At 59.8% G+C, this 27,883-nt stretch overlaps 1 protein-coding gene across 2 annotated transcripts in view; it reads right to left on the bottom strand.

Annotated features, from left to right (window-relative positions):
• Positions 1-1,310: 1,310 nt before the first annotated feature.
• Positions 1,311-27,883, bottom strand: part of CSPG4 (chondroitin sulfate proteoglycan 4) — a 35,888-nt gene continuing 9,315 nt past the window's right edge. Inside the window, exons 1-10 of one of the 2 annotated variants that reach the window (XM_057544722.1) lie at positions 22,029-22,161; positions 17,737-17,900; positions 12,704-16,231; positions 10,852-11,334; positions 10,343-10,519; positions 8,559-8,757; positions 8,345-8,479; positions 8,079-8,245; positions 4,375-4,558; positions 1,311-4,054 (exon numbers count right to left, since the gene is read on the bottom strand). In XM_057544722.1, the coding sequence (XP_057400705.1) occupies positions 2,220-4,054; positions 4,375-4,558; positions 8,079-8,245; positions 8,345-8,479; positions 8,559-8,757; positions 10,343-10,519; positions 10,852-11,334; positions 12,704-16,231; positions 17,737-17,859 (6,831 nt within the window). In that variant the 5' untranslated portion in view covers positions 17,860-17,900; positions 22,029-22,161 and the 3' untranslated portion in view covers positions 1,311-2,219. Of the gene's footprint in view, positions 4,055-4,374; positions 4,559-8,078; positions 8,246-8,344; positions 8,480-8,558; positions 8,758-10,342; positions 10,520-10,851; positions 11,335-12,703; positions 16,232-17,736; positions 17,901-22,028; positions 22,162-27,883 lie in introns of those variants that run through there. The other variant, XM_007197664.2, reaches the window with a different exon arrangement.

The raw sequence follows: 27,883 nt of genomic DNA, 5'->3' as shown, positions 1-27,883 counted from the left end.
GAGTGTGGGGTGTGGCGTGGAGACGCCCTTGGCAGGGCCTCTGGATGAGGCTGGCCTGGGGCGTGCTGGAGAGACCAGGCTTGAAAAGGAAGCTGGGGCCAGGATCGCGAGCTCTGGGTATGGAGGGATCTCTGCAGAGCCCCCCACTTATGGGTCCTGGCCACCTTCCACGAGGGGGAGGCTTTCAGTGTGGCAACAGGAGTTGGCTGTGCCTCAGGGGTCTGGTCTACTCTATGGTTGCCTTGCTGTGCAAGGCTCTGGACAAGCCTCTTCTCCTCTTTCTCAGTCCCCTCTTGGTTCTCTGGGGGCCCTTCCGGCAGTGATCTACCAGGATTCTGGGTTTCCTCCCCAAAACTTCTGAGAGTGGGGGAGGCTCTAGGAGGCTGGATGCTGAAATGCGAAAGGCATTGTGGGGAGGGGTGGTCCAGGGGCAGCACCATGGGGAGAGGGAATCTTCTCTCTTGCCCTAACTCCTGGTTCAGGTGTTACAGATGTTGAGCACAAGGAAGAGGTGATGCCGCTCAGCTGCCGAAGCCTGGCCGGTGCTCTCCACCCCCATTGCAGCTGTGCTCAGGCCCCAGCCACCCCCTCCCACCTCCCCCCCCAGAGCTCAGACAGCTCTCCTGCTGCTTTTCTTCTGAGGACTTCAACCTGCTTCCAGGGCTTGGGGTATTCCCTGGGACCCAGAATCTGTCTCCATTGCCCATGACCCTGGGAAACCCTCTAGAGGGAAAGGACCAGAGAGTGGTGGCTCCTCGGCAACTCATCGAGGGCCTTCTGAGGATGCTGTGTCTCAGATCCATCGCCGACCACACGATGGACTCTTGGGCCATGTACAGGGACAGCTGACTTTTCAGAACCCTTGCTGCTTGCTCTGCCTTTGAGAAGCAGCACTCTTGGTCCTCTTGTTGGAAGGGTAAAGACCAGCAGAAATCTTCCTCGTGAAAATCTCCAGGGAGCTGAGGGAAGGCACCTCTGGTGGTCCCCCTCTTCCCCCAGCCTTGGGATCCCCAAGTCCCCCTCTCTCCTCATCTTTGCTGCTCCAACCTCTTGAGAGATGGATGGAGAGGAACAGACCCTGGTGGCCTAGTGGTTAGGATTCCAGGCTTTCACTGCCGTGGCCCGGGTTCAATCCCTGGTCAGGAAACTGAGATCCTGCAAGCCGCGCAGGGCGGCCACAAGTGGGAATTCGGGCCCCATCTCTCCTGGTGGCTGAGGTCTGGCGGGATGGCCAGATGACCAGTGTAGGCTAGTGTGGCCAAGGGCCCAGTGCACGGTCAGACAAACAACACACGGCTGTCCAGAACCTCTTATCCAGAAGCACCATTTATCCAGGCCCCATGGAGCCGAGTGCCCCCAAGTACCCGCCCCAGTCCTCAGGGGAGCACAGGCACTGCAGGGGCCCATGGCCTGAGATCCTGCACGCTCCCCAGCCCAGCCTACTCTGGGGCCACAGACCCATGCTTGTCTAGCCATCAGCCCATCAAGGTGGGGCCCTGGGAATGAGCTGGCCTCAGACCCTCCTCTATTCCTCACCCCAGGGGCTCCACCAGTCTGGGCTAGCTCAGCACCATGTTAAATAGCTTCCTTGCAATGCCCCTTAAATAAACCCATCCCAGAGCAACCCACCCACCTTACACCCTGGATATATTATTCCACTGGCTTATGCCTTCTAGAGAGTGGGAGGACTCTCTCCTCCTGCCCTCTGCTCCAGGAAATACCGTCTCCCTAAAAAACCAAGGGAAAAAGTTTTCCTCTCAATCCTGGGGCAGAGATGAGGGGAGGCCTGGCTTGGAGTGGAAAATCCAGGAATCCCCATCTGTCCCTCCCTTCCCTTTCTTCTTGCCTTCTTAGCAGCCTGGGTCAGGTGTGACTTACCCAAGGTCACAGACCCAGGACCCAGAGTCCTGACCACCTAGGAAGTGGCTCTGGTTTTGACAGCCCACACTAGCTCCAGGGCAGGGGACTGACTCCAAGCTTGCCTCTGCCCTTGGCCCCTTGCAGTTCTCCTGGCTCAGAGTGAGCTGGGGAGGTTACAGCTCTTGACTCCACTTGGTCCTGGACCCCTGGGGCTTCCTCTTAGCACCCTCCACCCCTGGTGTCCCCAGGGCTCTCTGGCTCTGGGGATACTCAGACAGCACCAGGGCATGGGAGCAATGGGGCCAGGGCCTGAGCAAGCCTGTCCCTGGCCCCATCAGCATCTGGGCCCAGGCCAGGCCTCACACCCAGTACTGGCCGTTCTTGAGGGCAGGGTTGGATGTCCGGCAGAACTGCAGCAGCTCTGGGTCAGGCTGCCCCCCTGGCGGGGCCCCCTGGCCAGGCACCGCCGTGAGGGGGATGGCCTGGCCCGGCTCCACCTTGCGGAAGGTCTCCGTGTCGCCGGCCAGGCCGTTTCGGGGCTTGGCAGTCAGCACCTGGACGTCGTGCTTGCCCGTCTTGTTGCGTTTGCGGAGGTAGAAGAGCAGAGGCACGATGAGTGCCAGGAGCAGGAGGACCAGGCACACGGGGACGATGATGCTGAACATGTTGGCCTCGAGAAAGCCCAGGAAGTGCCCCCTGGCCACGGTGGGCACGGGGCTGGAGGCCGCCAGGCCTGGCTCACCAGTGGGGGTGCTGCTCCCCGGCTTCCCTGCTTCTGTCCGAGCGGCCTCAGGCAGACTGAGCAGGGCCACTCTGTAGGGCCGGGCTGCGTTGTAAGGCTCCGTGGCAAAGTCCAGTGAGGCCACGGCAGGAGGGACACCCCTTGCCCACAGCTCCACAGTGAGACTGTCGCCTGCAGGTCCAGGAGAGCTACCCTCCGGCCTGCCCACCTCCAGCCCCAGCCGTCCATCCTCAAGGTCCTGCTGGGTGAACTGCTCCACAAGCTGGCCGCCCCTGGGCTCTGTCCTGGCCCGGGGCACGCGGACCACGCGGCCATGCCGGGGTCCCGCCAGGAGCCGGAAACGCGGCACACTGCCTGTGCGGTTGGCCAGCTCGCCCGCATCTAAGACAGTGGGGTCCAGGCGTAGGGTGGCACCCTGGGGCCACGGCCCACCTGTCCACACATGCAGCAGAGCCCTCACGGTGACATTCACCGTGGCGGATGCGTTGGCACCCCTGGCCAGTGCCAGGATGCTGAATTGGTCGTGAGAGGAGGAGAAGCTGGTGAAAGCAAAGACCACTTCACCCTGGTCTACCTGGAACTGGCTGAAGGCTGCGGCAGGCTGCCCGCCCACCAGGAGATGCCCATACCGGGGCCCCTGGGTGAGGCGGTAGGCTGCGTCTGCCTCCTCCCGATCGGAAACCACCCGGAGCTGCTGCCGGCTCAGGGAGGAGCGCCCTAAAGCTTGGGGCACCTCTAGGGGTGCCCGCAGCTGCACCTCAATGGCCGAGGGCAAGACGTCCACGGCCAGGGACATGGGCAGGGGCGGGCTGGCCCCATCAGACACACTCAGCTGGAAGATGCCCACCACGCTGCTCCCATTGGCCACAAAGTCCAGCCGCCCAGCATCCACGTCGGCCTGGGTGAAGCAGGTCACAGGCCCCGGGCTGGCCCCTGCCAGGCTCAGGAAGCCATTGTGGGGGGCCCGCTGCACCTTGTACTCAATCTCCCCAGGAGCCGAGTCTGGGTCCACCACGCTCAGCTGGGCCCGGGAGACGGGGCTGCGGGAGCCCCGGGTGAGCCGGAGCGGGACGGAGGTTTGCGGCTGAGGCGGCTGCTCATTCACATCCCGCACTGTGATGGCGAAAGCCTCTGAGGTTTGGGGTCCCGCCACGGAGGCCCCCGCGGGCCCCTGGAGGTGGGCACGGAAGCGGAAGCCATCCTGCTGGGTGCCCCCGCCGCCGTGGGTGTACACCAGCTGCCCTGCGGCCAGCTCAGACTGCAGGAAGTGGGGCCGCCCGGTGTGGAGGGGCTCCTCGGACACCATCAGCTGGCCCCGCTGGGGGAACTGTGTGATCTGGAAAAGCACATCGTGTTCCGAGCGCCGGGGTGCTGGAATGCTGGCCAAGAAGTTGGAGGCATCGAGGGCGGCTGTGGTGATTTCGGCTCGCTGGCCTTCCGAGACCCAGAGACCTGGGGGTGGGACACAGGCTATGAAGGTCCCGTCCACTGAGGGGAGAGCCATGGACCCTCAGATCAGGGTCTCCAAGGCCAGGTTTCTCCCTCCCCCCTCAGACCAGGTACCCCAGGTTGGGGCTCAGGGTCCCAGGAGGACCAGGATCGTGTCCCCCATTCTGACCTCAAAGCCTCCCCACCTGCCCACCCTCCCTATAATTTACTAGGTCCTGGGAGCTGACGTGAGCTGCTGACCTTGGCCTTGTGTCCCCTCCTATCTGGGCCTCTCCCAGTGTCCACCCCCCCACTCAACGTTGCCATCCCACCATGCTGTTCACCTTTGTTCTTCCAGAGGCGGCTGGGGCGCTGGGGACAGGTAGCTTCAAAAGACACAGTCACAGCAAGGGTGGCGGCCATGTCGGGGGCAGGCGGTGAGGACAGCAGGAGCTCCAGGGCGTCATGGGCCTCCCAGAAGGGCTCGGGGGGCATCTCATGCTCATACAGAACATTCCCAGCATACACCTGCGGGGAGAGCCCGTTACTGGGACTAGAGGCAGGTCCAGCCCATGGTGGCCAGGAGTCCCCACCTAGGCTGGCACCGGCACTGGGCACTTGGGTCTCCCTGACAGCCCCTCGGAGCCCAGCCCCCCTGGAGGCTCTCCCCACTGTGCCTCGCTCTATGTCTGTAGCCCATGCTCTCCCTCACCAACTCAGTGGGTCGCCAGAAAACAGTCACGTGACAGTGAAGAGCCAGGCTCTAGAGTCAGATGCCTGTGTCAAATCCCAGCTCTGCCACCTTGGGCAAGTCACCTCAAACCTCTGAGCCCCTGGGAAAAGCAATACTCTATCCGTGCTTCTCTCGACAGCAGATCTTTCCTCTTTTGCATGAAATCCCTTACCCTCTTCCTTACTGAAGACACTGCTTCTACCATCTCCTGTCTTTCTCCCATGGCATCAATTTCTCCCCAAACGCATTATTCCCATCGTTACGCAACTATGCTATCCGCCCACCTTACAGAAGAAACTTCTCTTGACTTCACTTTTTACACCAACATTTGCTGCCCCACCTCCCGCACTTTTGCTCTTCTTTGCAGCAAAAATCCAAAAAGAATAGTCTATACTCTGCCCCATGCTGTCTCGAGTGCACTCCACCCAGGCTTCCACTCTTATTGTCACCAAGGGCACGATGGCCTCTGTGCTGCTGGACCCAGCGGTTGGTTCTGAGGCACTGGACACAAGTCAGCATTCCTTCCCCCAGCCCACCCGATGGCTTCCAGGAAGTTCTGCTCCCTTGGTTTTCCTCCAACCTAACTAGTCACTTCTTCACAGATGCTCTGGCTGGTCCCTCCTGTTCTCCGCAATGTCTGTGGCTTGGCTTTGAGACTATCTACAGGCACTGCCCATGTGCTCTTGGTGGGTCTCACGTCCTCAAATGCCAGCCATGAGAGGACCCCCTTATTTGTATCTCCAGACTGGGCTGTGCTCTCCTGAACTCCAGGCTCGTAGCCATCTGCTTCCTGGGCAGCTCCTCGAGGATGTCTGAGGGACATCTCACACTCAGCATGTCCCAGACAATCCCTGACCTGCCCCGCCTCTCCCAGCCTTCCCACTCCAGAGGGCACAGCTCTGTTCTTCCAGTGGCTCAGGCCCCACACCCTGGAGTCACCGCTGATTCCTCTCCTCCTCTCACACACCATCATCTCTGGCCTGGATTACCACAAGAGCCTCCTAACTGTGTCCTGGCTTTGGCCCCTGCTCCACCCCGCTCTACAGTTTGTCCTTAATGCAGAAGTCAGAGTGAGTCTTTAAAAATGTTAAGTCAGGTTCTGTCTCTCTTGCTCAGACAGTGCAATGGCTCACCAACATTTGGCTTCAGAGACCCCATGTGACCCCGTTACCCATGACCTCACCTCTTCCAACTCCTCCCATGGCAACTCCACTCCAGCCACACCCACTGTTCTCTAGGGCCGTCTGCGTGTTAAACCCCAAGGAATAGTCTCCACTTCCATCAAGAAATCCGTTCCCTCCCCCTTCTAATCCCAATGTGTCCTCTTGGCTTATCTTCTGTTTTCCCCTTTTAGGAGACACAGGGAACTATTTTCCTTCTCTCAGAAAAACAAGACTTATGCAATAGTGAGATGGAAGCCGACCGGGGTCACAGTGTGCAGGAGATTCTAGGAGCAGCGGGGTTGTGGTGAAGTGGGGAGCCCTACGTGGTCGAGAAGGGGAGCAGAGCCCAGTCAAAGGGGTAGCTGCTCTTCAGCTGATGGCCGGAAGAGGGAACACAGGCCCTTTAAGAAACGGAAATCAGGGTTTTGGTTTTTTTTGGTGTGTGTGAGATCCCCTAATTTAAAAATATTAAATGCATGTGCAGGCCAAATAAAACACATATTGACCACTAATTTTAAAACATTAAATGTATGTGCAGGCCAAATAAAACACATCTGTGGGCTAGCTGTGGCCCACAAGGACTGCCAGCTGTAACCTCTGGCTCAGGGTGACGGTGGGCAGGAAGGAAACGGAGACCCTCAGGAGTGGGGGTGAGAGCTTGGATGCCTGGGTACAGGAGCTACTTGTGGGTGGGAGGTGTCTGGCTGGGGATGAGGTAAGTCACAGGCAAGGTGGGGAGGGGTCCCTGACCTCTGGGAATCAGTAGTGACCTTTGGTCCAAGAATCTTGGACTAGCGGTCCGAAGGCATAGCCCTGGTTTTGCTTCTTACTAGCCATGGGCTCTGAATAGTCACCTGACCTTTGTGAGCCCCAGTTTCCTTATCTGTAAAATGGAGACACCTGGTCCCTGCCCTACCCAGCTCAGAGTATTGCGGCACAGTGGCACTGTCAGATACCACCCAGTCCTGCCCTGCCCACTTCTCCAAGGGGGGGAGGGTGTGTCTGCCACGAAGCCTCCTCCCAGCTTCCCTGGGTGGCGCTGCCAGCCTGGCCCCCTGGTGGCCATTCAATCCAGTCCTTCAGATTGCTGGGGTGTGAGGGAAGCACTGCAGGGTGGGGGAGGGGCCTGAGCTCATCCTGTTCCCTCCCCCTTCCTGGGCATCCGATGACAAAGCCTCTCAGGGATTCAGGGTGCACAGCTGCTGCAGCCTGCTCAATATTTCATTGTGGGGAGGGGCAGGAAGGGGGCCAATGGAAGAAGCTGGGAGAACAGAGAACCCAGGCCTGGGGGATGTTGATGTCAGCGACCTGAGAAATCTTCCCACCCTCGTTAAAGTTACTTCCTTCCCCATGCCTGAAAGACTACCCCCGCCCCACTCCGCCTTCAGGGAGAACCAAGGCTGCCCTGGAATGCTTGGCACCTCCTGCACTTAGAAGGGGCCTTAATTTAAGTGATGGCTGCTGGCCCCACTGGCACAGTTAGCACAGAGAGCTCTGTGATCCCAGCAGAGGCAGCCTAGCGGTCTGCCTCTTCCCATGGCTGAGAGCTCTAGTTTTCACTGGTGGCCTCTGCTGCGCTCTGGGACAGCTGTGTCCTGAAGCTGCCATGATGGATGGATGGCAGCTTCACTCCCAACTTGACTTACTCAGCTGCTTCTGTCCGCTCGTCTGCTTTCAGGACCCGCTCTGCTTCTTGCTGGCTCTTGACCTGAGCTCCAGGCTCACACCTCTGCCCACAAGCCCAACAGCTGCCTTTATCTCAAACTCTATTCCCTCCAGACCAAACACTGCCCCTCACCAGCCACTGGGTTGTCTAGGGTCCCCTATGCAGTGTGCCTTTCCCAGCCCTCTAGGGTCCAACTGCAGTTCCTTCTGGAAGCCAAGCCCCACAACCTGATCCCTGCCCTGGGACCCTATAGCCCTGACTTCCCGCATCCTTCTTCCTCCCCCTGGAACACTAAGCCCCATCTGCCCTACCAGCCTGGTAGCTCCTGGAGGGCAGGGCATGCAGAGCCTGGACCATGGCAGGCCCAGGGAGCGGCTGCCAATGAGGCTGGAGCTGGCACCCGTGTCTACATGTGTGTCCAGGGGCAGAGTGGGCCACTCGAGGCTGGATGGAGTCTAAGCGGTGGCTGTAGAGGGTGGACCTTACCTCTGCCTGCGTGAAATTCTCCAGGGCCTCCCCGCTGCTGCCCTGCTGGGTGTGGAATAGCCGGCCAAGCCGGGGGCCCCGTACCACACGGTAGAACAGGTGGTGGGGGTCGATGCCTGTGCTGGAACTGGCTCTCAGGCTCTGGCTGCTGAGCGGCTGGATGGACCCTGCGAGAGGCAGAAGGGGACGGTCAGCCTCTGACCAGGAGGCAGGGCAAGGCCTGTGACTGCTGGGGAGGCAGCCTGCCCCTGGCATGGCACACCCACCTGGGCAGATGGTCAGCGTCCGGCTGCCCTCCAGTGAGAGGAGCAGCTGCTTCTGGGCCGTCACCCGGAAGAAGTGTCCAGTGGACGTATGCTCGCCATCAGATAGGATGAAGCGGAAGCCTCCGTCCGGGGCTCCTAGGACAAGCGTGGAGTTGGGTCTCGCTGGCCCACGCCGGCGCCCATCCTCGGGGCACCCCCACCTCTCGGCACCCACCTCTGTGTGAGAACAGCACGAGCCCGCCGTCGAGCTGGGCCTGGGTGAAGCTGTGGACCTCGGCGCCCGGCTCTGTCCGCAGCACCACCTGTCCATTGCTGGGCTCCTCAAGGGTGTAGACCAGGTCCTCGGGGCCTGAGTCACCGTCTGTGCCCCTAAGGGCCTCCGGAGGGATGGGCACAGTGGCCCCCTCCCACATCTGGGGATACAAGCGTGCGAAGGTTCTGCCCCCACCAAGCTTACCCACTTCTTTCCTCCCTGGCCCTGGGGCCACCATCAGGGCTCCAACCACACTGCCATCTGGGTTCCCCTGCACAAAGGGCCCTCCACCCCATTCATCTTCCCCTGTTGGCCAGGGCTCCCACGCCCAGGCTCCCTGGTCTCCATCTGCTCTAGTCCTGCTTTTCCGTCGAGGCCAGCTCATGAACCCCAAGAAGACCCCAGCTCTCACCCCCTCCCCAGAGATCCCCAGCCCTGACCCAAAGTGCTGCTTAATGTGGCTCACTGGCAGGGCAGGGGTCTCCCTTCAGACCCTCCATGGTGAGTCTGGGCAGGGGCTGGCACACGATGGGAATCGTGATTTTTGTCTGCCCAGGATACTTAGAAATGGGCTCCCTTTCCTGGTGAGGGATGGGGTGGGAGGCTTGGTGAGCTGGAGAGGCCAGTGTCTTGCAGCACTGAAGCAGCACTGGGATGGGGGCCCAGGTGTTTCCAGTGCAATCACGAGCCCCAAAGCAGGTGGGTGAAGGCTTCCTGGGGGCAGGCAGCCCCTCCCCATGCTCAGAGTGAAGGGGAGCCCCCCTCAAGCCTCCCACCTGCGAGCAGGGCAGGATCCTGTTCCTGTTCCAAGGGTCCTGTTACAGGTCCTGCTGGGTCAGCAACTTATGAGCAGTACTGGGGAGGGGCTCCCATACCTGGAAAACTGAGCCCCCTGGGATTCCCTCCCCCAGCCCAAGGCTGACCTCAGCCAGAGCTCTGGAAAGAAGGCGGCAAGGCATAGACGCCGGGCTTTAGCACAGGGCTCCTGGCACAAACACGGTGGACAGCACCACCTGGTGGCTGAAGTGCTACACAGCACCATGTGACGGTGGTCCCAGGGCAGCCCTTAGCCTGAAAGATTCTCAGAGCCCCATGTCACAGACAGCCCAAGTCAGCCCTCTTTTGAAACCTTCCATGGCTGCTGCTGACCCAGAGTCCACACTCTAGAAGTCAGCATTCAAGGTCCTGCTCATTTGCTACCCTGCTGTGTGGCCCTGGTCAAGCCACACCCTTTCTGTTCCACCAGTAACTTCTACTGTGACCCTGGAGAAGTTTTGTCACCTTTCTGGGCCTCAACTTCCACCTCTGCTGGATGGGGGCACCACTACTCTGCAGTAGTGTAAGAGGCAGGGGACTGGGGAGCCAGGCGGTGGCCTCCACTTGCTGGTGGTGGGAGTGGAGAGAGCAGTTGGAGTCCACCCTTAAGGGTCTGAAAGAGCTTTCTTCAGGAGTCCTGGTCCTGAGCCGTGGAAAAAGCTTCCTGCTGAGGGTGAGTCCAGGGAACAGCAGGACCAAGCACGTCCATTCACAAGGCTGTCTATTGCACTTATAAGTGTCCAGTAATAAAGCCCCACACCTGTGTCCTATTTTCAGTGCAGTCGCTCTTCTCTCTTCCCAATAACCTAGTGAGGCATGTGGCAGGATCGCCATTTTACAGAGGAGGAAACTGAGGCTCACAGAGGGGGAGCTATGTGCTGGCCTCTCTCTGGGAGGGGAGGTGGGAGGTGGTCCTAGAATGCTCTCACCTGCAGGCCTGTGTTTGTGGTGAGGACGGGGGGTTGGTCGTTGACAGGCAGGACGGTGATGGTGAAGGTCACGGGATGGCTCTGGCGGTCCATCTCTGAGGCATTAGCCACTAGGACGAAACTGTCTGCCAGCGTCTCACTCCCGTCATGCACATAGAGAATCAGCTGCTGTTCCACCTGCAGGCAGGCCCGGGGCTAGAGGTCAGGCCCCAGCAGGCCTGAGACCCATGGTGGGTCTCAGGCCCAGCACGTTTCATGCCCTGCCTTTGGGTGCAGGAGGAGATTGACTCCTCCAGAGCTTCAGTTTCTGCAGGTGGCAATGGGGACAATCATTTCTCCCAGAGCGAAGGAATGAAGGAGTGGAGGAAATGGGGACATTCATCTCTCTCTGCCAGTGAGGGAGGATGAGATGAGGTGCTCTGTAAATGTGGGCTCCTGCCTCCTATCTGTGCATACCCCCAGACTATGCCCCCAGAGCTGGGCTGCACCCTGGGCCTCCCTGACCATACCTCTTTCCAGGAGAAGGTGCTGAGGGTCCGGTCTTGAGGTCCTTCCTCTCTCTGCAGGACCCCATGCTGGGGTGGCTCTAGCACCTGCAGGTCAAGGCCCGGCAGCGTGGGGATGTAGGGCCCAGTGATGCGGAGCAGTGGAGGGGCCAGTGTGCGGGTGCCGCCCTCGGGGACGCTGAAGTTCAGCGCCTCCAGTGGGATGGCAGCCGGCAGCACCTCCAGCTCCACGTGGACGCCCTCGAGGGGAGCACCCAGGCCTGAGGACACATCCAGGGAGAAGACATCGCTCCAGGCCTCAGGGCGGGAGTGCAGGTACAGGACCCTGCCTGCGTCCACCGCCTCCTGGGAGAAGCTGTGCACAGGGTCCAGGCTGGGCAGCTCGGCTGCCGTGGCGCTGTGGGACAACATCACCAGGTGGCCAGAGCTTGGTGGGGTCTTCACTGAGAACACAATGTCTGCCGGTGGCACTGCCTCCTGGGCTGCCTGGTTATGAGAGGGGTCACAGAAGGAGGCTGCTGAAGCCTCTGAGGTACACACGCCCTTGGCGATGTACACAATCACACATCCTCAGATCCAGTGACACGGACATACAGCCTCACCACACACAAATGTGTGGACAGAGACACATATATGTCACGAACGTGCACACACACACACACTGACTGCCCCTGCCATGCTACTGCCACAAGAGGGTGCCCCATCCTTCTCAGCGACACATTCCTACAGTACAGGCCCTAGGCAGCTTGCAGACCCTGGTCCAGTCCAGGGCCTGGAGGAAAGGTGCTCCCTCATCTGATGGTCCAGCCATAAAAGGCTATACACCACCCCCAAACTCACATTCCTGTTCTGTCTCTCTGCCTGGAATACTGTCCCTTAGTTCCCTGCTGTTAAGTCCCAGACTCTTCAAAGCCTGGCTCAAATGCTGCCTTCTCCCAGCAGAAGACTTCCCGCCACCAGACATGTTTAGTCACAGTCTGCCCTTACGTCCAGACAGCCAGAACCACAAGAGGCTCAGAAGTTGGCAGTGTAAGAGAATAAGGCCTAGAGAGGGCAAGCAACTGGTGTGAGGTTGCACAGCAAGGCAATGGGTCTGCTGGATGGCCTGCGGTTGCTCTGTGAGGTTCCTGGGTGGTCAGCAGCCCTCTCCAGACCCTGAGGCCTGGTCTGAGGTCTGGGAAAAGAACTGAGGACATGGGGAACTTCCCTGGTGGTCCAGTGGTTAAGAATCCACCTTCCAATGCAGAGGACGTGGGTTTGATCCCTGGTCGGGGAGCTAAGATCTCACATGCCTTGGGGCAACTAAGCCCGCGAGCCGCAGCAAAGGTCCTGCGTGCCTCAACTAAGACCCGATGCAGCCAAAAATAAAAATAAATAAATAAATAAATATTAAAAAAAAGAAAAAAAAGAACTGAGGACGTGGGAGCTGGGCGGTGGGGGCAACCAAGCCTGTCTTCAAGGCCTATAGTCCTCAAAGTTTGTACCTGTTAAAACCCTCCACAGAGCCTACTCTTGTTCGAATACAGATTCTCAGGCTCCACATCAGAGTCTATGGTCTGGGTGGGGCCCAGGAATTTGAATGGCTGGCCACAGCATGTACACGTGTGCACATGACATGTGGAGGAACACGCAACCCACAGGCAGCCGTATGTACAATTAACTCCCCAGAAACCCTCAGGCACCCAACATGCACATGTACAGCTACATACCTAAGGCACATACACACACTGGCCCAGAAGCCACCACAGGCACATCCGAAACCATCCAAGCACTTCATGCCCCTCCGGCATGAAGGCTGGAGGGAAGGATCCCCTTTACCTGGCCCATACCCCTGCTCACGCCCTCAGCCCTTTACCTCCAGCTGGTCTCTTCTGATCTCAGCCGCCTCCCCCTGGAAGACATAGATCTTCTTGTTCTGGACCAGGTGCAGTGGGGCCAGTGGCCCCTCTAGGGCAATGGTCACTTGTAGGGCGGCATCTGTGTGCACAGGCCCTGCCTCCACAGAGAAGGCCAGGGTATCACGGGGGCTGAGGCTGCCGTTGTGGCTGTAGAGAATGGCCCCATCCAGCAGGTCCTGCTGGGAGAAGGTTGTGACTGGCTGGCCGCCCCGGAGCAGCTGCCCCCAGCGTGGGCCGGCTGTGACATGGTAGTGGACCTCATCCCCACCGCGGATATCTAGGTTGGTGTCCAGGTGGAGCACAGCTGTGTCGATGGTGCCCTGGCCTCCTTGAGGGACCACAAGGCTGGAGCCGTTGGCCACACGGAGGTAGGGCTCCGAGGCCTGCACTTCGAGCAGCGCTGTGGCCTGGTGCTGCCCATCGGACACCTGCAGCTGGATCCAGCCGCGGTCGGCCCCCGAGTGCACGAACAGGACCCGCCTCTTCCTGAGGTCCTCCTGGGTGAAGCGGTAGATGGGCCGAGCGGGCTCATCTACAGCCACGATGCTGCCGAAGAGGAGGTCCTTGCGGGTCAGCACCAGCTGAGCATCAGCAAAGCCGGAGTCAGCATCGCTGAAGGCCATGTCGTCGGTGGTCAGCAGCCGCTGCCCACCGCGGGCCACGTGGAAGACGCGGCTGATGGTCTGCACAGGGGCGTGGTCATTCACGGGCTGGATGGCCACCCGGAAGACACCCCGTACCTCCTCCCAGGCCACGTCACCACTGCCCTCGCCCTGGCGGGTAGCCACAAAGGGAATGTCATCTTCCGTGGTCTCAGAGTCGTCATGCTGGTAGACCAGCCGGCCGTGCAGCAGGTCCTCATTGGTGAAGGATGTCACCACGGTGACACTGTCCTGTGCCCCCTGCCACACCAACCTGCCGTGGCGGGGCCGCTCCATGACCTCATAGAGGTAGCTGGCACTGTTGAGACTCTTGACAAAGAGGTGATCGGCAGAGAGGACGCCCTCGCCGCCCTCAGGCACTGAGAGGAGGACGTTGGTGAGGACAGGGGCGTCCGGATCACCACCGATGTGGATGGGGAAGGTGTAGAGTGGGGAGAAGTGTGGCGGGGCTGTGACCCGGAAACGGAAGGAGTCCTCGACTGCCTCTGAGGCACGTGCTGTGGCCCCGTAAGTCAACCGGCCCGTCCGCAGGTCATCCTGGGTGAAGCTCTGACCGTCTGACAGCCGCGTGCCCTGTAGCTGAAGATTACCCTTCCTGGGGGCCTGAACCACCTCATAGTGGAAGGTGGTGGGGTTCGGGCCTGCCTCCTCCAGGGTGGCTTCCAGGTGGGCTGTGGTGATGGCCTCCTGCTGGGCGTTCTGGGGGTGCAGAGGCTCCAGCCGCAGCAGCCACACGGTGGCTCTCTGGACTGTCACCGGGAAGGACAGATTGCTCAGGGTCTCCTGGCCCACCTGCACCTCCAGGGCCACGTTCTCCACGGTGTCCTCGGCGCGGTGCTGCGGGTCGGTGCTCAGGTACCTCACGCGGCCCTGCTCCACGTCCCGCTGGTGGAAGGCCTGTGTGGCCCGCCACTCGGTGCCCTCCGCCCCGCCCGCCCCCTGCTTCTGCAGCTCCCCGAACTGCAGTGCCCTGGTGAGTCGGAACAGCACGCTTACATCCTGCCCCACAGCATTTGTCTCAACCGACAGGTTGGAGGGCAAGACAGGTGCAGTGGAGCCCTGGGCCAGGCGCAGCCCTGTGTTGTGGCGGACCCGAATGGCCGGCCGGACGGCCACCACCTTCAGCGTGACCGGTGGGCTGGCTTGCAGCCCGTCGCTGACCCGGAACGTCAGGTCCGGGGCGGGCCCGCCGCGGTGGACGTACACTAGGCTGCCCGCATCCAGCTCCCGGCAGGAGAACTCGGTCGCTGGCTCCCCAGGCTGGTCTTGGCGCTCCACGGGGAGGCCGGCGGGGACACCGAGGAGCTGGAAGGTGAGGCCCTCGCAGGCGGAGTCTGGGTCATCAGCCTGGAAGACCTCCGGGCCCAGCAGCTTCTGAGTGTGTTCCAGGATCACCATGAGGCTGCCTTGCGGGAAGACGACGCGGGGCGGGTCGTTGACGGGGTTTATCTGAATGGGCAGGATGTAAGTTTGGCCCCTCCGAAGGCAGGAGGGCACGGGCCCCCGAGCTGTCACCGACACCTCGAGCACCAGCTGGTCGGAGGTGTCCTCGGAGCCATCGTGGACGAAGCGGGCCTTGCGGTTCACCACGTCCAGGAGGGTGAACATTTTCCGTGCCTGGGCACCCGGGATGTCCAGCTCTAGCTCGCCGTGGCGGGCCCCGCGGCTCACGCTGAACAGCACCTGGGATTTGCGCAGCTCGGCCTCGCTCAGATCCAGCGTGGGCTGCACGTGCCGCCACTCCAGCCAGGCTGTGCCGCCCTCAGCCACCACCAGTGGGCGGATGGTCAGCAGCTGGGTGAAATTGTCAAAGATCGGAGGCAGCCCCGGTTCAGGGGCGCAGGGCTCAGGCAGCTCCATGGCCGGCCAAGCCTCGGGTGCCAGGGTGGAGAAAGCTTCGTATGGGCCATAGGCGTCCTCCTCATACTCGTCCTCCTCCAGCCTGCAGCCGGCCGCCATGCTGCGAGTCAGCAAGGCTTCCCGGAGCCCCCACCTCTGACCATTGATGCTGAGATCCTCCACGCAGCCCAGCAGGGAGACGTTGACAGCCAGGCCCAGGCGGTGTTCCCGGAGATGGCGAGAGGCCTCTGCATCCAGCCCCCCAAGGAGGAGACTGCCTCGTGGCTCTAGGTAGCTAAGGACCCCACGGTTGGAAGTACGTGTGGGGTACTGGTCCACGGAGATTTCCAGCCTGTGAGCATCCACGTGGACACTGACCTCGTGGGGCTGCCCATCGGCCACAGGCACACTGTTGTGGAGCAATACGGTGCCCTGGCCCTTCTCCACCACAGCCCGCAGGTGGCCCTCAAATATGTCCACGTAGATGAAGTCCCCATGCCGGCCCCCTGCCTGGAAGGCCAGGGGCGCCTGCCAGCTCCGTGTGGTGAGTGTAAACTCCAGGGTGCCTTCATCCCGAGTGCCCCAGGCAGGGAAGGCAGCCAGTGAGTGGGGCCCAGAGAAGCCCATGGGCACGTCATCACCGGCAGAGAACTCCTCAGCACAGCCCTCAGGCACGTCTGGGGTCAGTGGCCGAAGGAGGCTGCGGCCATTGAGCGTGGCTGTGTGGAGGCAACCCCGCAGGGGTCGGCTGGCTCTGCTCAGGTAGGGCAGGCCAAGGTTCCCGGTGCCCCCCAGGAAGAGCCCATAGGGGACCTCCAGGGGGGCCTGCTGGACTTGGGCGGAGACATTCAGGAGCCCATCGACTGACAACAAGGCCCAGCTGTCTGACACGGTCAGCCCCACAGTGTGGGGAATGGAGTCGCTCAGCAGTGTCTCTGCCAGGGTCTGCATCCTCACCTCCTCCTGGCCCAGGATAAATCTGACCTGAGGAGAGACGGGGGAATGGGGGATGGGGGAGGCACACTGAATCCATCACTTCTGCAGTAAAAGCATAACTGGTCCCCTACACTTGGGGTCCCCAGAGGGCCTAGGACAAAGGCTTCTCATGCCACTCCTCTCCCTTTCCTGCCATCTCTTTATGCATCCCCCAAACACTCACCCAAGTGATGTCTGTGCCAGGCCTGGATGGGCTCAGGGGACCCCGATGTGAATCCGATGTGGTCCCTGCCCACACAGACCTCTCATACAGCAAGATGCTTTCCTAGAGATTCAGCCTAAATTGTTTTATGTCTCCCCTCTTTCCTTGGGTGAGAGGTGCTAGAAAAATCACCTTGGAATACAGAAGATTCTTCCCCTGGCATAATGGGCACCTGGGAATCCCCTGATGAGTCCCCCTAAGTAAAGCAAAACACCGTGGGGTCACTGAGGCAGCCAGGCTCACTGTTCAGGAATGGGGAGCCCAATCAGATGCTCTGTGTTTTGACCTGTCCAAGGGGAGGTCCTTGGGGAGAGAAGAGAGACATGGTTCTGTCCCCAGGACATTGACACCAGAACCGGCTCTGGTGTGGTGTTCCCACAACCAGATGGTAAGATGGGTGGTGGCAGAGTATGGAAACTGAAAGAGCAGAGCACTAAGACCGTATGGCCTCGGGAGCCCACGTATGGAGCACCTTTCTAGGGGTGTGGCATCAATATACCTGGCAGGGAGGAAGAGCATCAGTGCTGGGTTGTACCAGGCCATGTTCAACAGTGACACCTTGTGGCAGTGAGAAGCAATGGCAGCATGAGATAGACTGAAAGCAGCTGAGGGATTGAGAGGACCAGAGGCCTCTCTCCCCTGGGGTGTGGAAGCAGATGGCTCCCCCAAATTTGGACTAAGACCTCATGTTCTCAAACTCTTCATGGTTAGGGGGAAGCCTCAAGAGAGAGCCAGAAGACTCTTTGCTAATAAAGCTTGTGGTGACTTGAAGGATGAAACAGAAAACTGAGGAAGCTGTGGCAGTATTGGTTGTTCCATCATCGACAGACCGTGGTGAATCAGGGTGATTGGTGCTATTCCAGAGGAGTGCACGGGGGTGCTGGAACCCAGGAGAGGGGACCCAGTCCAGGTGAGGAAGGGATGCCCATGCTGAGACTTCAAGGAGAGGCTGGAGTTAGGCAGGTGCAGGGAATGAGTGAGGCTTGCACCAGGCAGAGGGAGTGTAGTGAGCAAAAGCCTGGCAGCAAGAGACCACAAGACGGCAGGGAACTGAAAGCAGTCAGGGGGGTCAGAACACAAAGGACCGGCTAGGGGTCGTGGTGAGAAGTGTGGCTAGAGAGCAGGAGGGCAGAGCTGGTTCATGAGGAAGTCACACCTTCTGGGATGCTTCTGTCCATCTCACAGTGGGGAACTTGAGACCTCAAGGTGAAAGTGACTCCCACAGGGTCACACAGCCAGTCGGGGGCCACTCAAAGCTAGAGAAGGAGTCCAGCAGGGAGATGTCACTGACCTGCAGGCGTCCAGAGTGGAGCTGCAGGAGGAGGTAGTCAGCCGGGCCTGCCGCCAGGAGAAGCAGAGCTTCGGGCTGGGACGTAGAAAACTCCAGCTGTAGGTCTATGTCAGTCAGAGCCATGGCCACAGGCACCTCCAGGTGGTTCTCTCCGAAGAAGGAGGCTGTGTGACAGAGAGAGCTGTGGTGAAGCTTAGCCCCTTGCCTGGAGGAGAGGTGCTGCAGGGTGGACGGGTGGGCTGTAGGGAGGGCGTGGCATGCTGGTGCTCCCTCACGGTTCTCCTATGTGGCGCTGTCCCGTGGCCTCATCTGGTCCCAGCACCTGCTTGGTCCTGGCACCAGAAGGCACGGCCTCACCTTGTGTCCAGCCCAGACCCTGGCTCTGCAGGAGGCCAGACCCAGCATTTCAAGCATCTCAGGTCTCTTCCTCAGAGGTTTCTGGGGCCAGAGGCCTCTGGCAGCTCTGGCTCTCTTCCCCTGGGCCCCAGATGAATCTCCATCCTGGGTCTGGCTCAAAGGGAAATGGTCACTGGCCTGATCACCTGGCCCGATGCTCTCAACCCCCAGGAATGACGCTCTAGGAGAACCACCTCTACCCAAGCTGATCCCTGCTCGAATTCCTTCTCCTAAGCGCCCATATGGTTTAGCCCCTGGGTTGGCTGGGACCACAGCTGGGCTCTGGTGGTGGTAAGTCAGGCAACCCACCCATCCCTGCGTCTCTCTTCGGCCATGCTCCCAGCTGTCTTTGAGGGTAGGGGGGGCAGCTTGTTGGCCTGTCCATCGAAGAGCAAAGGCTCTGAGGCTAGATGGAGACCACGTGCAGTGCCGGACCCAAAATGGGCCAGACTTCCTCCATCACCCTGTATTGTTTCCTGCTGCTTAGCTATTAAAGGTCCCTGGTGAGCGGTCAGATCCGGCCCCTTTATTTCTACCATGGCCAGGAAGCCAGGGATGACAAGAGCTGAGTTCTCCAAGCCTCGGTCTGAGGCTGAAGACAAGGTCTGGGAGGGGATGACGGTCTGATGGGCAGGCCAGAGGGCCTCCCAAGACAGGAGGTCATATTTGGGGTTTCCCAGGGTCAGTGGTCACTGTGTAGGGCCCCTTTTGTCCCACACTGGGACACCTCCTCTTTTTAAGTTGTCACCCCCTCCAAGCAGTTTCCCCAAATAAGCCTCCCTTGGCCTCTAACCTGCTGCCACAATTTCTGGTCCATTCCTTTTGTGGAGATTAGTGCCAAATATAGTGTTGACTCTCCCGACTTGACTGGGCTGGGAGACAGGGCTGGATTACAAAGATGATTCACCCCCCTGGGGCTTCTCTTAAATCCGGTGAGAGTGAGTAAAGGCTGATGGCCTGGATAGGGATGATCTGGCACCAGCCATACACATGCTGGTCCCCGGGCAGCCTGAGCCAGCTGACATGCACCTGAAGAAGTAGCATCAGCCACTGGAGGAATCCCAGACTTGTATGTCCTAAGGGCAGCCAACACAGCCTGGAGGGATGGAGGGATGTCCAAGAAAGATGATGCTCTTCCCCCCCCGGCTGAGCTGAAATCCCTTCTACTTATCCCCTCGTGCCAGCACTTGCTGGCAACACCAGAGCCTTGTTTGGGAAGCTAAAGGAATCAAAGGAGAACTGCAAAACCTTCCAGGCGGACACGGCCCAGCAGGCCCAGGACACCTCAGTGCCCGTGAGGGACAGACCAGGGAACTGGCAGCTGGCAAGCACCTACAGGGGTGCCTTATCTGCAAGATCATCGATTCTTAAGAACAAAATGCAGCACACTAAACTGAGGGCAGCCACAGCCGAAGAGGGGGGGCAGGCGGCCCCGTAGGACGGAGCCACCGCCGTGGCACGTAGGAACTCAGAACAGCTGGCAAGAGCTGATTGTTACATTTTCAGGAATTTTGCAAGCCAGGTGATGTTGCCCAGTGAGAATGTTTATACCACGGAAAGAGGCAAACACTACAAATCAGGGCTCCCTCTCTCCAGGAGAGCCTGTTGCTAAACATTTACCTGCCTACCACGCAGGGGTTGGGGGCCCGCTGCTTCCCCTGTGTGGGAGTGAGCACAAGTCCTCACCCACACTCCCTTTTGCTAAAGGTGGATGTCAACCTGCCAGGGCACAGTCAAGCTGAGGAGCAGGCAGGAACTGAAGTAGCTGGCTGGCTCTAACCACTGAACCACCTGCCTCCAGCACCCTCCCAGCAGGGGAGAGTAGCAGCCTGTTAGGCCTGGTTTTCCAGGCCAGAGTGGGAGGGTGACAGGAAGCAGAGGTTCTTTCCAGAGAGCTGGGGGTCTGAATGGGCCCATTGAGGGGCTGAGCCCTGCTGTTTCCTGCGGGGCCAGGCGGGAAAGGGCTCACACAAGCTGCCTTGTGCTGCTGGGAGCGCACTGGCCAGGCAGCCCCCTCGCCCCAACGGAGGCCTCTGAGGCCTTGCTGGCCAGGATTTTGGAAACTCTGACAGTGCCACTCCCCCCACCTCCTGGTCTCCTTCTGCTGCCTCTCTTACTGTCTCTGATGGGCTGCAGTTGTAAGAACCCAGAATCCCTGTTCTGGGCTGGGGGCAGGGGGACAGTTGGAGAGGGGCTTCGAATGGAGAGGGGATGCAGGATAAAGAAGTCATGAGCTTGGAGTCAATCCCAGAGGGCTTCCTGGGGGAGGTGAGGGTTGTGTAGAGGAGCAGAGAGGGAGGGAATTGGGCAGTCTCAGAGGGAAGCAAGGCCAAGAGACTGGCAGGGATATACAGGTTCTGGAAATGAAGACAGAGGAGTAGAGAGAAAAGAAGCATGGGCCACACCAGGCTCAGCAGCCTGAGAGGGGTGCCAGGGCAGCGGGGGGAGGAGAGGAGGCATCATTACTGCCTGGAGAACTGTCCTTGACTCTGCTGGGCCAAGAAGACCCATGATTCATCAAAACACCAGTTCAGGCCTGCAGCAGCTATGTGGGCTGCCCTCTGGGCCAGAAGAAGGGGCCCAACTCAGGCCTCAGTGTCACCATTCTGTAAAATGGGCACTCCCTCCCACTCTTTTCTCCTCCTGTCTGTGGGGATTAGTCCTGGAGGTCCCTTTCTGGTCTGGGTCTGCTCTCAAACGTGAGTGTGCAGAGGGTTAATGGTATGGGCTGCTTGGGTGGCTCCAGGCCTTTGGCATGGGGGGAGCAGGACACCCCAAAGGGTCTGGGGGACAATTAGGAGGGGCAGGACGAGTGCCACAGGTATGGGTTTCTCTGCCTGGAAGAAGATACACAGGTGAATGTCCAGGGGGGTGTAGATGTGTACTTGCATACGTGTGCAAGTATGTGGGTGGCTGCTGGGAGTGTATTTTGGGTTTGCGTAAGGCTGTGTGTTTGTGCATGTGTACGCGTGTGGGCTGGGAGCTGCCAGGACAGAGCAGTGATTGTGCCCAGGCCTGTCCTGCCCCTCGGTGCCCGCCCGCCATGACTTTGGCTGTGCCTGGCTCCATGAAAGGGGCAGTGTGTTCCTGGAGGGTTGCTGCCCCTCCCGCCCGGCACCCATCCACCCGAGAGGTTTGCTGAAGGTGGAGAATCCCACAGCTTCCCACCCTTCCTGCCCACGAACAGGGCGCTGCTGTCTGGGCCCAGGGTGGGCGCTCCATACGTCTTCCTGAGAGGAGGGCTGGGAGCACAGAAAGAGTCTGTATCCGTCCCCACTGCGGCCCTTTCTCACACAGGGGGATGAAGCCTAGGCCAAGGTCCCCCAACAAGCCACCCTCTGGCAGAGCATGGGTTATGCTGGCATCTCCTGGCTCCCTGGGCCACTCCTAGGATGTTTATGAATGGGGACCTGGTCCCTGTCCCTGGGGGACCCCAAACATGAGGCTTACTTCCATCATGGCGCTCAACCCTCTGCCTATCAGCAGGATTTTGGCCTCTCAGTCTCTCTCAGGCTCCCCACCCTCTCCCAGGCTGGCCAGGGGCAGGGTCTCAAGCATGAGTGCCTTTCCAGTCTTGGGGTTGCTGCAGACCCTGCTCCTTCTGGGTCCTCAGAACCCCTGGGGCTGGCCAGTCTGTCTCTCTCCCCGTCTCTGTCCCACATGTCCCTTGTCTCTGCCTCTGCTTTTCCTCTTCTCTCCCTCTCTTGGTCTTTGGCCCCCCTCTTCCCTCTGTCCCATCCCGGCTGTAACTGGGAGCACCACCCTTGCCCCAGAACAGTCCAGAGAGCCAGACTTGCCTCCCCAGCCCTGGGACCCTCACTCCTTGGTGATGGGTTCCACAACATCACAGTTCTCTGTGGCCCCTGCCTGCAGTAGGGTACTTGGCTTCCACTTACCAGACAGACAAACTGAGGCTCCAGAGGAGAAGCAATCTGACAGAGAGAAGCAGAAAGCCTGCAGCTCCTGGCCTTGCCACCTGTCGGAGCCCTGCCTGCCTGGACACCCCACGCCGGGCAGTCAATCTCTGTGTGCTCCCTCCCACCACATTCCTGGTTGCCTGGGAGCAGCTAGGCGGCCCCAGAGCTGGCATGCGTCATGGGCAGCAGCAGCATTCCTGGGTGTCTGCTGCTGCCTGACTTTATAAGGGAGAAAGTTTGGGAGCCTAGAGCTGCCGGCAGGATGGCCGGTGGAAAGTGCCCGGCCCCACAGTCAAGGGTGGGTGGTGGGAGACCTGGACATGAGGATGTGGGGAAGTTACATCCAGTGGTACCGAGGCGGAGCAGGAGGTGAGAGACGGATGGGGAGAGACTTGGGAACCATTATTCATTCATTCATTCATTCACACACAAATATAATAATGTAGCGACGGGGATGGAAAAGGAGAACTAACCTGGGAGATTCAGAAAGCCTGAGAAAGATAGTAAAAGTGAGAATGAGAAATAAAGACCCCCTCCTCCACAAAGACTGAACTCAGGGATCCAGACGGAGCCCTGAGGAAGGAGATGGGGGAGGAAAAACCAAGAGAGACAGAAAAGGCAGGATGTTGGCAGTGAGCCTGCTGCCGTGCACAGGATCTAGGAGGGTGAGGGGGGGGCACCCCACCAGCCAGCTGCGGAGGGAGGGGGCAAAGCTGGGCTTTTCCACCGTAGCCTCTTGGGGTTTGGCACCAGGGGTAACAGATCCTGGTTCTAGATCTTGGCCCTGGGTAGGCAGCGGTGAGGCTGAGAGAGTCACCCTGAGGGAGTCTGACGGGGGGCTGCGAGGTGGGGTGTTCCGGGAGGGCCAAGGCAGGGATGAAGGGCTCTCTGTCTCCCCTCATGGGTGCGTGCGTGTGAGTGGCCCACCTGCGGGCTGAATGCCGGCCCTGTGTGAGAGCAGGGACGGGCCCAGGGCTCTGCCCCCGTCACCCAGGCCCTCTGGACCTCAGACCTGATCCCCTCCTTTCACGCCTCCAAGGGACTTGCTTTTTCGTTACCAGCACTCTGCCGCCAAGCCAGGGGACCTCTGAGGAGGGTGGGGTGGAAAGTTCCCTCTGATTTAGAACCAGAGCTTCAGCTCCCAGGACTGCCGGTGTGGCCGATGCTCCCTACTGCTCCCGCCCATTTCATAGCTGGGAAAGCAAATATTCTGAGATGAGAACTCAGCCCCACAGAGCACTGCAGACTCCTGAACGGCCACAGTGGGCTGCGTGTGGGCGTGAGTGTGAATGAGTGCAGGGCAGCGCCACGCGTCGCAGCGGGTCGAGGTGAGCGTGGGCAGGTGAGGATCTGGTGCGGTGGGCCCAGGCTGGCTCTGGGTACTGGACCATGACTTCCTGGCCACGCCTGCCTCCCTCCCTGGGCTCTCGGGCAAGGGAGAAGCGGTCACTGCATCTATTCAGGTGTCTGCCCTTCCCTCAGCGTGTTCCATAGCCCCCCAAGGCTCAGCCCTCCCAAACCGAGCTATGACCTTCCACCAAGCCTGTTACCACTGAAGGTAACGGGGGAAAGTTACGGGGATGACTTCAGGTCAGACCAAAGGGACAACATAACCTGCCCTTGGTGGTGACACAGGGGTCATAGAGCCAAGGCTAGATGACCTGCCAGGGCTGGCTGCCTGCGAGAGGCTCACACACCTGCAGACCCACTGTGCTCACCGCGCTGGCTCTCCTACCCACTGATTCCAGATCAGGGAATAACCCAGAGCCACCCCAGAGGCCTACCGACCGCCTGCTCCTCTCCTGCCCTGTGAGCCACAGCCATAGGAACAATGGTAGGTTAGCTCAAAATCACATGGGACTTGAAGAAGCAGCCTTCCTCTTGGGAGACAAAAGCTGTCTCAATAGAGAGCAGGAACGCCAGGCACTGTCTGACCACCTCCCCGTCTCAACACTACGGAGACCTCGCTGGGGTCAAGATGGCCCCATCCCTCCTCGCTCCAAGAACTCTTGAGCCCTGAGACTCACTCTCGGGGTACTTGGCCTCTTTGGTTGCCTTTCTGGTTCCTTTCAAGGCCAAGGAGGCCAGGGCAGGACAACAGTTTCCTTAGCTATTGGCTGAGCCCTGACTCTGGTCACTGGTCTCAGCTACTGGTCCTCTAACCAAGCATCCGGAGGCCACCCATGCTGAGTGGCATACACTGGGGAACATTTCCAATTCAGGGATCCCCTCTGGAAGGTGAGTACCCCTGGAGAGGAAGCAGGGAACGGGTGGGGTGGGAGATGCTGAGCTTGGTCCACAGACATCGACAGGGGCAGGGTTGGTGCCCTGGGCTCCCAGCCACATGTTCCAATCCTGGGGCCACGTGGGGCACAGAGGAAGTAGGAGGGAAAATGAGAGGTTTTGCTGGAAGAAGCAGCCCAGAGTCCACCCAGGCTGGAGGGCAGGGGTGTGGAGGAAGCGGGGCCCTCAATGGAGTCTTTGTGGAGGCCCTGCTGCTCCCCAGGGTGGGGCTGCTGTGGCGTGGAGCGATTCCAAGCGGCTTTTCCTTGCCTTATAATTTTCCTCCTTATAGGGCAGCTGAGTGGATTTCTATGCCCTTTTCCACATCCCGTTCCTTCCGGCTTTCTTGGCCCCAGAAGCAAGGTGGGATCCTCATCTCAGTGGGCCCAGGCTGAGGTAGGGGCCCTGGCAGGGAAGAAACAGAGTGAAGACCCCTCGCCTGGCATGGGTCTGCAGTCCCCCACTGCAACAGGGTCCTTGTGAGGTTGCTCCCATTTTACTGGTGAGGAAACTGAGGGTCAAAGATAGCAGTCATCTGTGTTAGGGCCTAAAGATGAGCAGCTGCAAGGCTGGGATTCGAGCCCCTGTGGGTGTGGCCCCAGAGCTGAGCGCTGTGGGTTCCGGGAGGGGTGTGTGCACACAGAAGCAGGGAGGCTGGGGTGGGGGTTTGGTTGCTGCCTGTGAATCGGAAGTGGAGCATCTGCTGCTGGCCCCAGTGGGAGGAGGGTGTGAGAGCTGGCCTCCTGCCTGGGAAGACACACTTTTTTCCCTTCCTTTCCGGTCCTCCTCGGTCCTCAGTCCTCAGGGGCTCCGGGCTCCCTCTCTCAGGGTCGGGGGTGGAGGTGGGAGGGAGTGAGGAAGGAAGGGGAAAGCATCTGCTTTCGATGGGTGGTTCGGCAGCTGGCCTTTCCCAGTGTGGCTGGATGGGGTCTGGTCTGGGGCCGGCTGGATCAGGGAGGGACCTTCTTCAAGGCTGGCTGAAGATGGCACATTCCAGAAACCACTGAGAGTGCTACCCATGCCCACGGGGGTCTTGGAGGTGAGAGACGAGGGTGGAGAGGCAGGGGGTGTGGGCTCTGCCCAGGGTGAGAAGCCTGCTCTCTGATGGGCCAGCCCCTCTCTTGGGCAGAAGCCAGAGGTGGGAGGCCTGTTGCTCATCTCCAAGTCTCCCCATCGCTCTGGGATGAGAAACCGCTAAGGGCAGGGCTGCTGGGGAGGTGTCTCAGGGCTTCCCCCAGCCTGGCAGGCTGGCCTTGGAGACAGTGAGTGTGCGAGCTGGGACGGGGGATAGTGGAAGCAATGACTGTGGGTTTGGACAGAAGCCTGGACGGATTTGGCACAGATTGTGCTCAACAGGCTGTGTGCCTTGGAGAAGCCACAGCCATCTGTGCCTCAGTTCCCCCATCTGAAATACAGGGAAGAGGGGTGGGATGACCCCACAGACAGAAGTCCCACATCCAGGAGACTGGGGGAAGCAGAGGCTTGGGTCAGGGATCATCCCCCCAACACACACACACACACACACACACACACACACACACACACACACACACCACACACACACACACACCTGGCCAGCCCAGCCCAGCAGGAAGTGGACACACACACACACACACACCCCTGGCCAGCCCAGCCCAGCAGGAAGTGGCTGGTGGGGAAGTGTGATCACTACAGTGGGTACAGCACAGCCACCTCTGGCCTGAGGGGCCACGGGCCTGGCTAGACTGGAGGCTCTTGAGGACAGGACCCAGGGCCTGTATCTCCGGGCCAGCGCGTCTGCCATCCAGGAGGCCCATACACATGCACCAACAGATGAAACATGAGCACCTAAGGGAATGCAAGGATCAAATGGTGGTGACATTTGCCCCATAGGAGGGATTTCCTAACAGCATTGCTGTCTGACAGCAGCCAGGCAGAGAAGCAAGTTCCTGGCACTGGTGTCGTGCCAGCAGGAGTGTGTGGCCTAGGAGGGTGGGCCAGGAAACCACAGTGTCCTTGCTGGTGGCCTCTGTGCTAACCAGGTTCTGCCAGAGATCCCCAGACTGAGACCCCCCGGCCCCCGCTCCACTGCTGGGCAGGCCTGACTCCTCTTGGAATAGTTCCTTGCCTAGTACCCCCATCTGACAACTCCGCAGACCCCTTCAGTCCGTCAGCACCCACTGAGCTGTGCCCCACCTCTGCCACCCTCTCTCCAGCCCACCTCTTCTCCCCTGACCTCAGGCACTGCCTCTTTGCTGTCGTACCCATATCTCTGTCTCAAGCACCAAGTCTCCAGGGCTCTGGGCCTGCCTGCCAATGCCCCCTAGACGTCTACACCAGGAACATCTATAGGAACCCCCAAACCCAAGCCCACCCGCTCAAGCCAGACTCAGTATCAGCTCTCCTCCAACCTGCTCACCACCTAGTGAAGGCCCCACACGCACCCACTGCTGGGCAGAAATCTGAAAGTTGCTCTGACCCTCTCCCTCTTCCTGACCATGAAGGAATGTTCCATCCATTCAGCTCCATCACTTGTCCTTCAAGTCTGTCTCCCCCTCTTGCTTCTCTGTGCCATCCCACAAGACACATGGTCACCATCCCTTGCTGCCTCCCTTTGCTAATTGCAGCCACAGTTAACCTAAATTGAGGTACTCCATCCTCCTCCCTTGCCTGGATGCCTTCGATGGCTCCCCAGTGCCCCACCATCAAGCCCCAGCCCTCTGGTGTGGCACTGAAGGTGCTGGGTGACCTTGCCCCTGCCCCGCCAGGCTTTCCTGTTCACTCCTTTGAACACCCCACCTGCCAGCCTCACCAGACCTTGGGCTGTTTTCCATCCACACCTAACAGGTCCCCATTCTGGCCTTTGCTCAGGCTGGGCCTTCTGCCCAGCAAGCTCTTCTTTCCTTTTTGCCTGTGAAGTGCCCTCATGCCCCTTCAGGGAAGAAGTCATCCCCCACCCTTCCCCATAGCCCGTAGCTCCTTCTCCGCATTTGGGGTGCACAGAGACTCAACTGTGGCTTGGGGAGTTGTGTGACTGTCACCTCTCTCTGTTAACACTGTGAGCCTCAAAGGGACAAGACTGGTGACGGGAGATGGCAAGATAGGAGGGAGGGGCCCAACAGGGCAGGAGGGGTGCCACATTCCCTGGCTGACCCAGCAGGGAGGGGCTGCACCTGGGAGCTTGCCCCAGCTCTGCCCCCCACTTGTCTTACCTCCAGGCTTCTTTCAGTCCTCCTCTGCCCTCCAGGGCCCCCGGTGCCTGCAGCCGGGGGTGGGGTGAGGCTGGACACAATGGCTGGGGCGGACTGGGGCACTGCCCCAGCCAGGGAGCGCTTTTCTGGGCCTGTGGTGACAGTCTGGTGCTTGTTTTTAAAGAAAATAGAATCAGAACACCTATTTATAGCTGGAGGCCATAGCCACAGACAGGAGATGGATGGGGTCTGAGGCGCAGGCTCCCGCTCAGGCAGGGGCTGGGGGTGGAGCCATTCCCAGGCCCCCTGCCCCCCTTTCTCAGCCCCCAAGGAAGTGCCTGTGGGATCCTGACATTCCCTGGGACAGGATGTAGCCTGCGC

The sequence above is a fragment of the Balaenoptera acutorostrata genome, chromosome 3 (assembly GCF_949987535.1).
Source record: "Balaenoptera acutorostrata chromosome 3, mBalAcu1.1, whole genome shotgun sequence".
NCBI lineage: Eukaryota > Metazoa > Chordata > Mammalia > Artiodactyla > Balaenopteridae > Balaenoptera > Balaenoptera acutorostrata.
The sequence above is the reverse complement of the archived record's forward strand: the minus strand, read 5'-3'. Positions and strand labels throughout refer to the sequence as shown.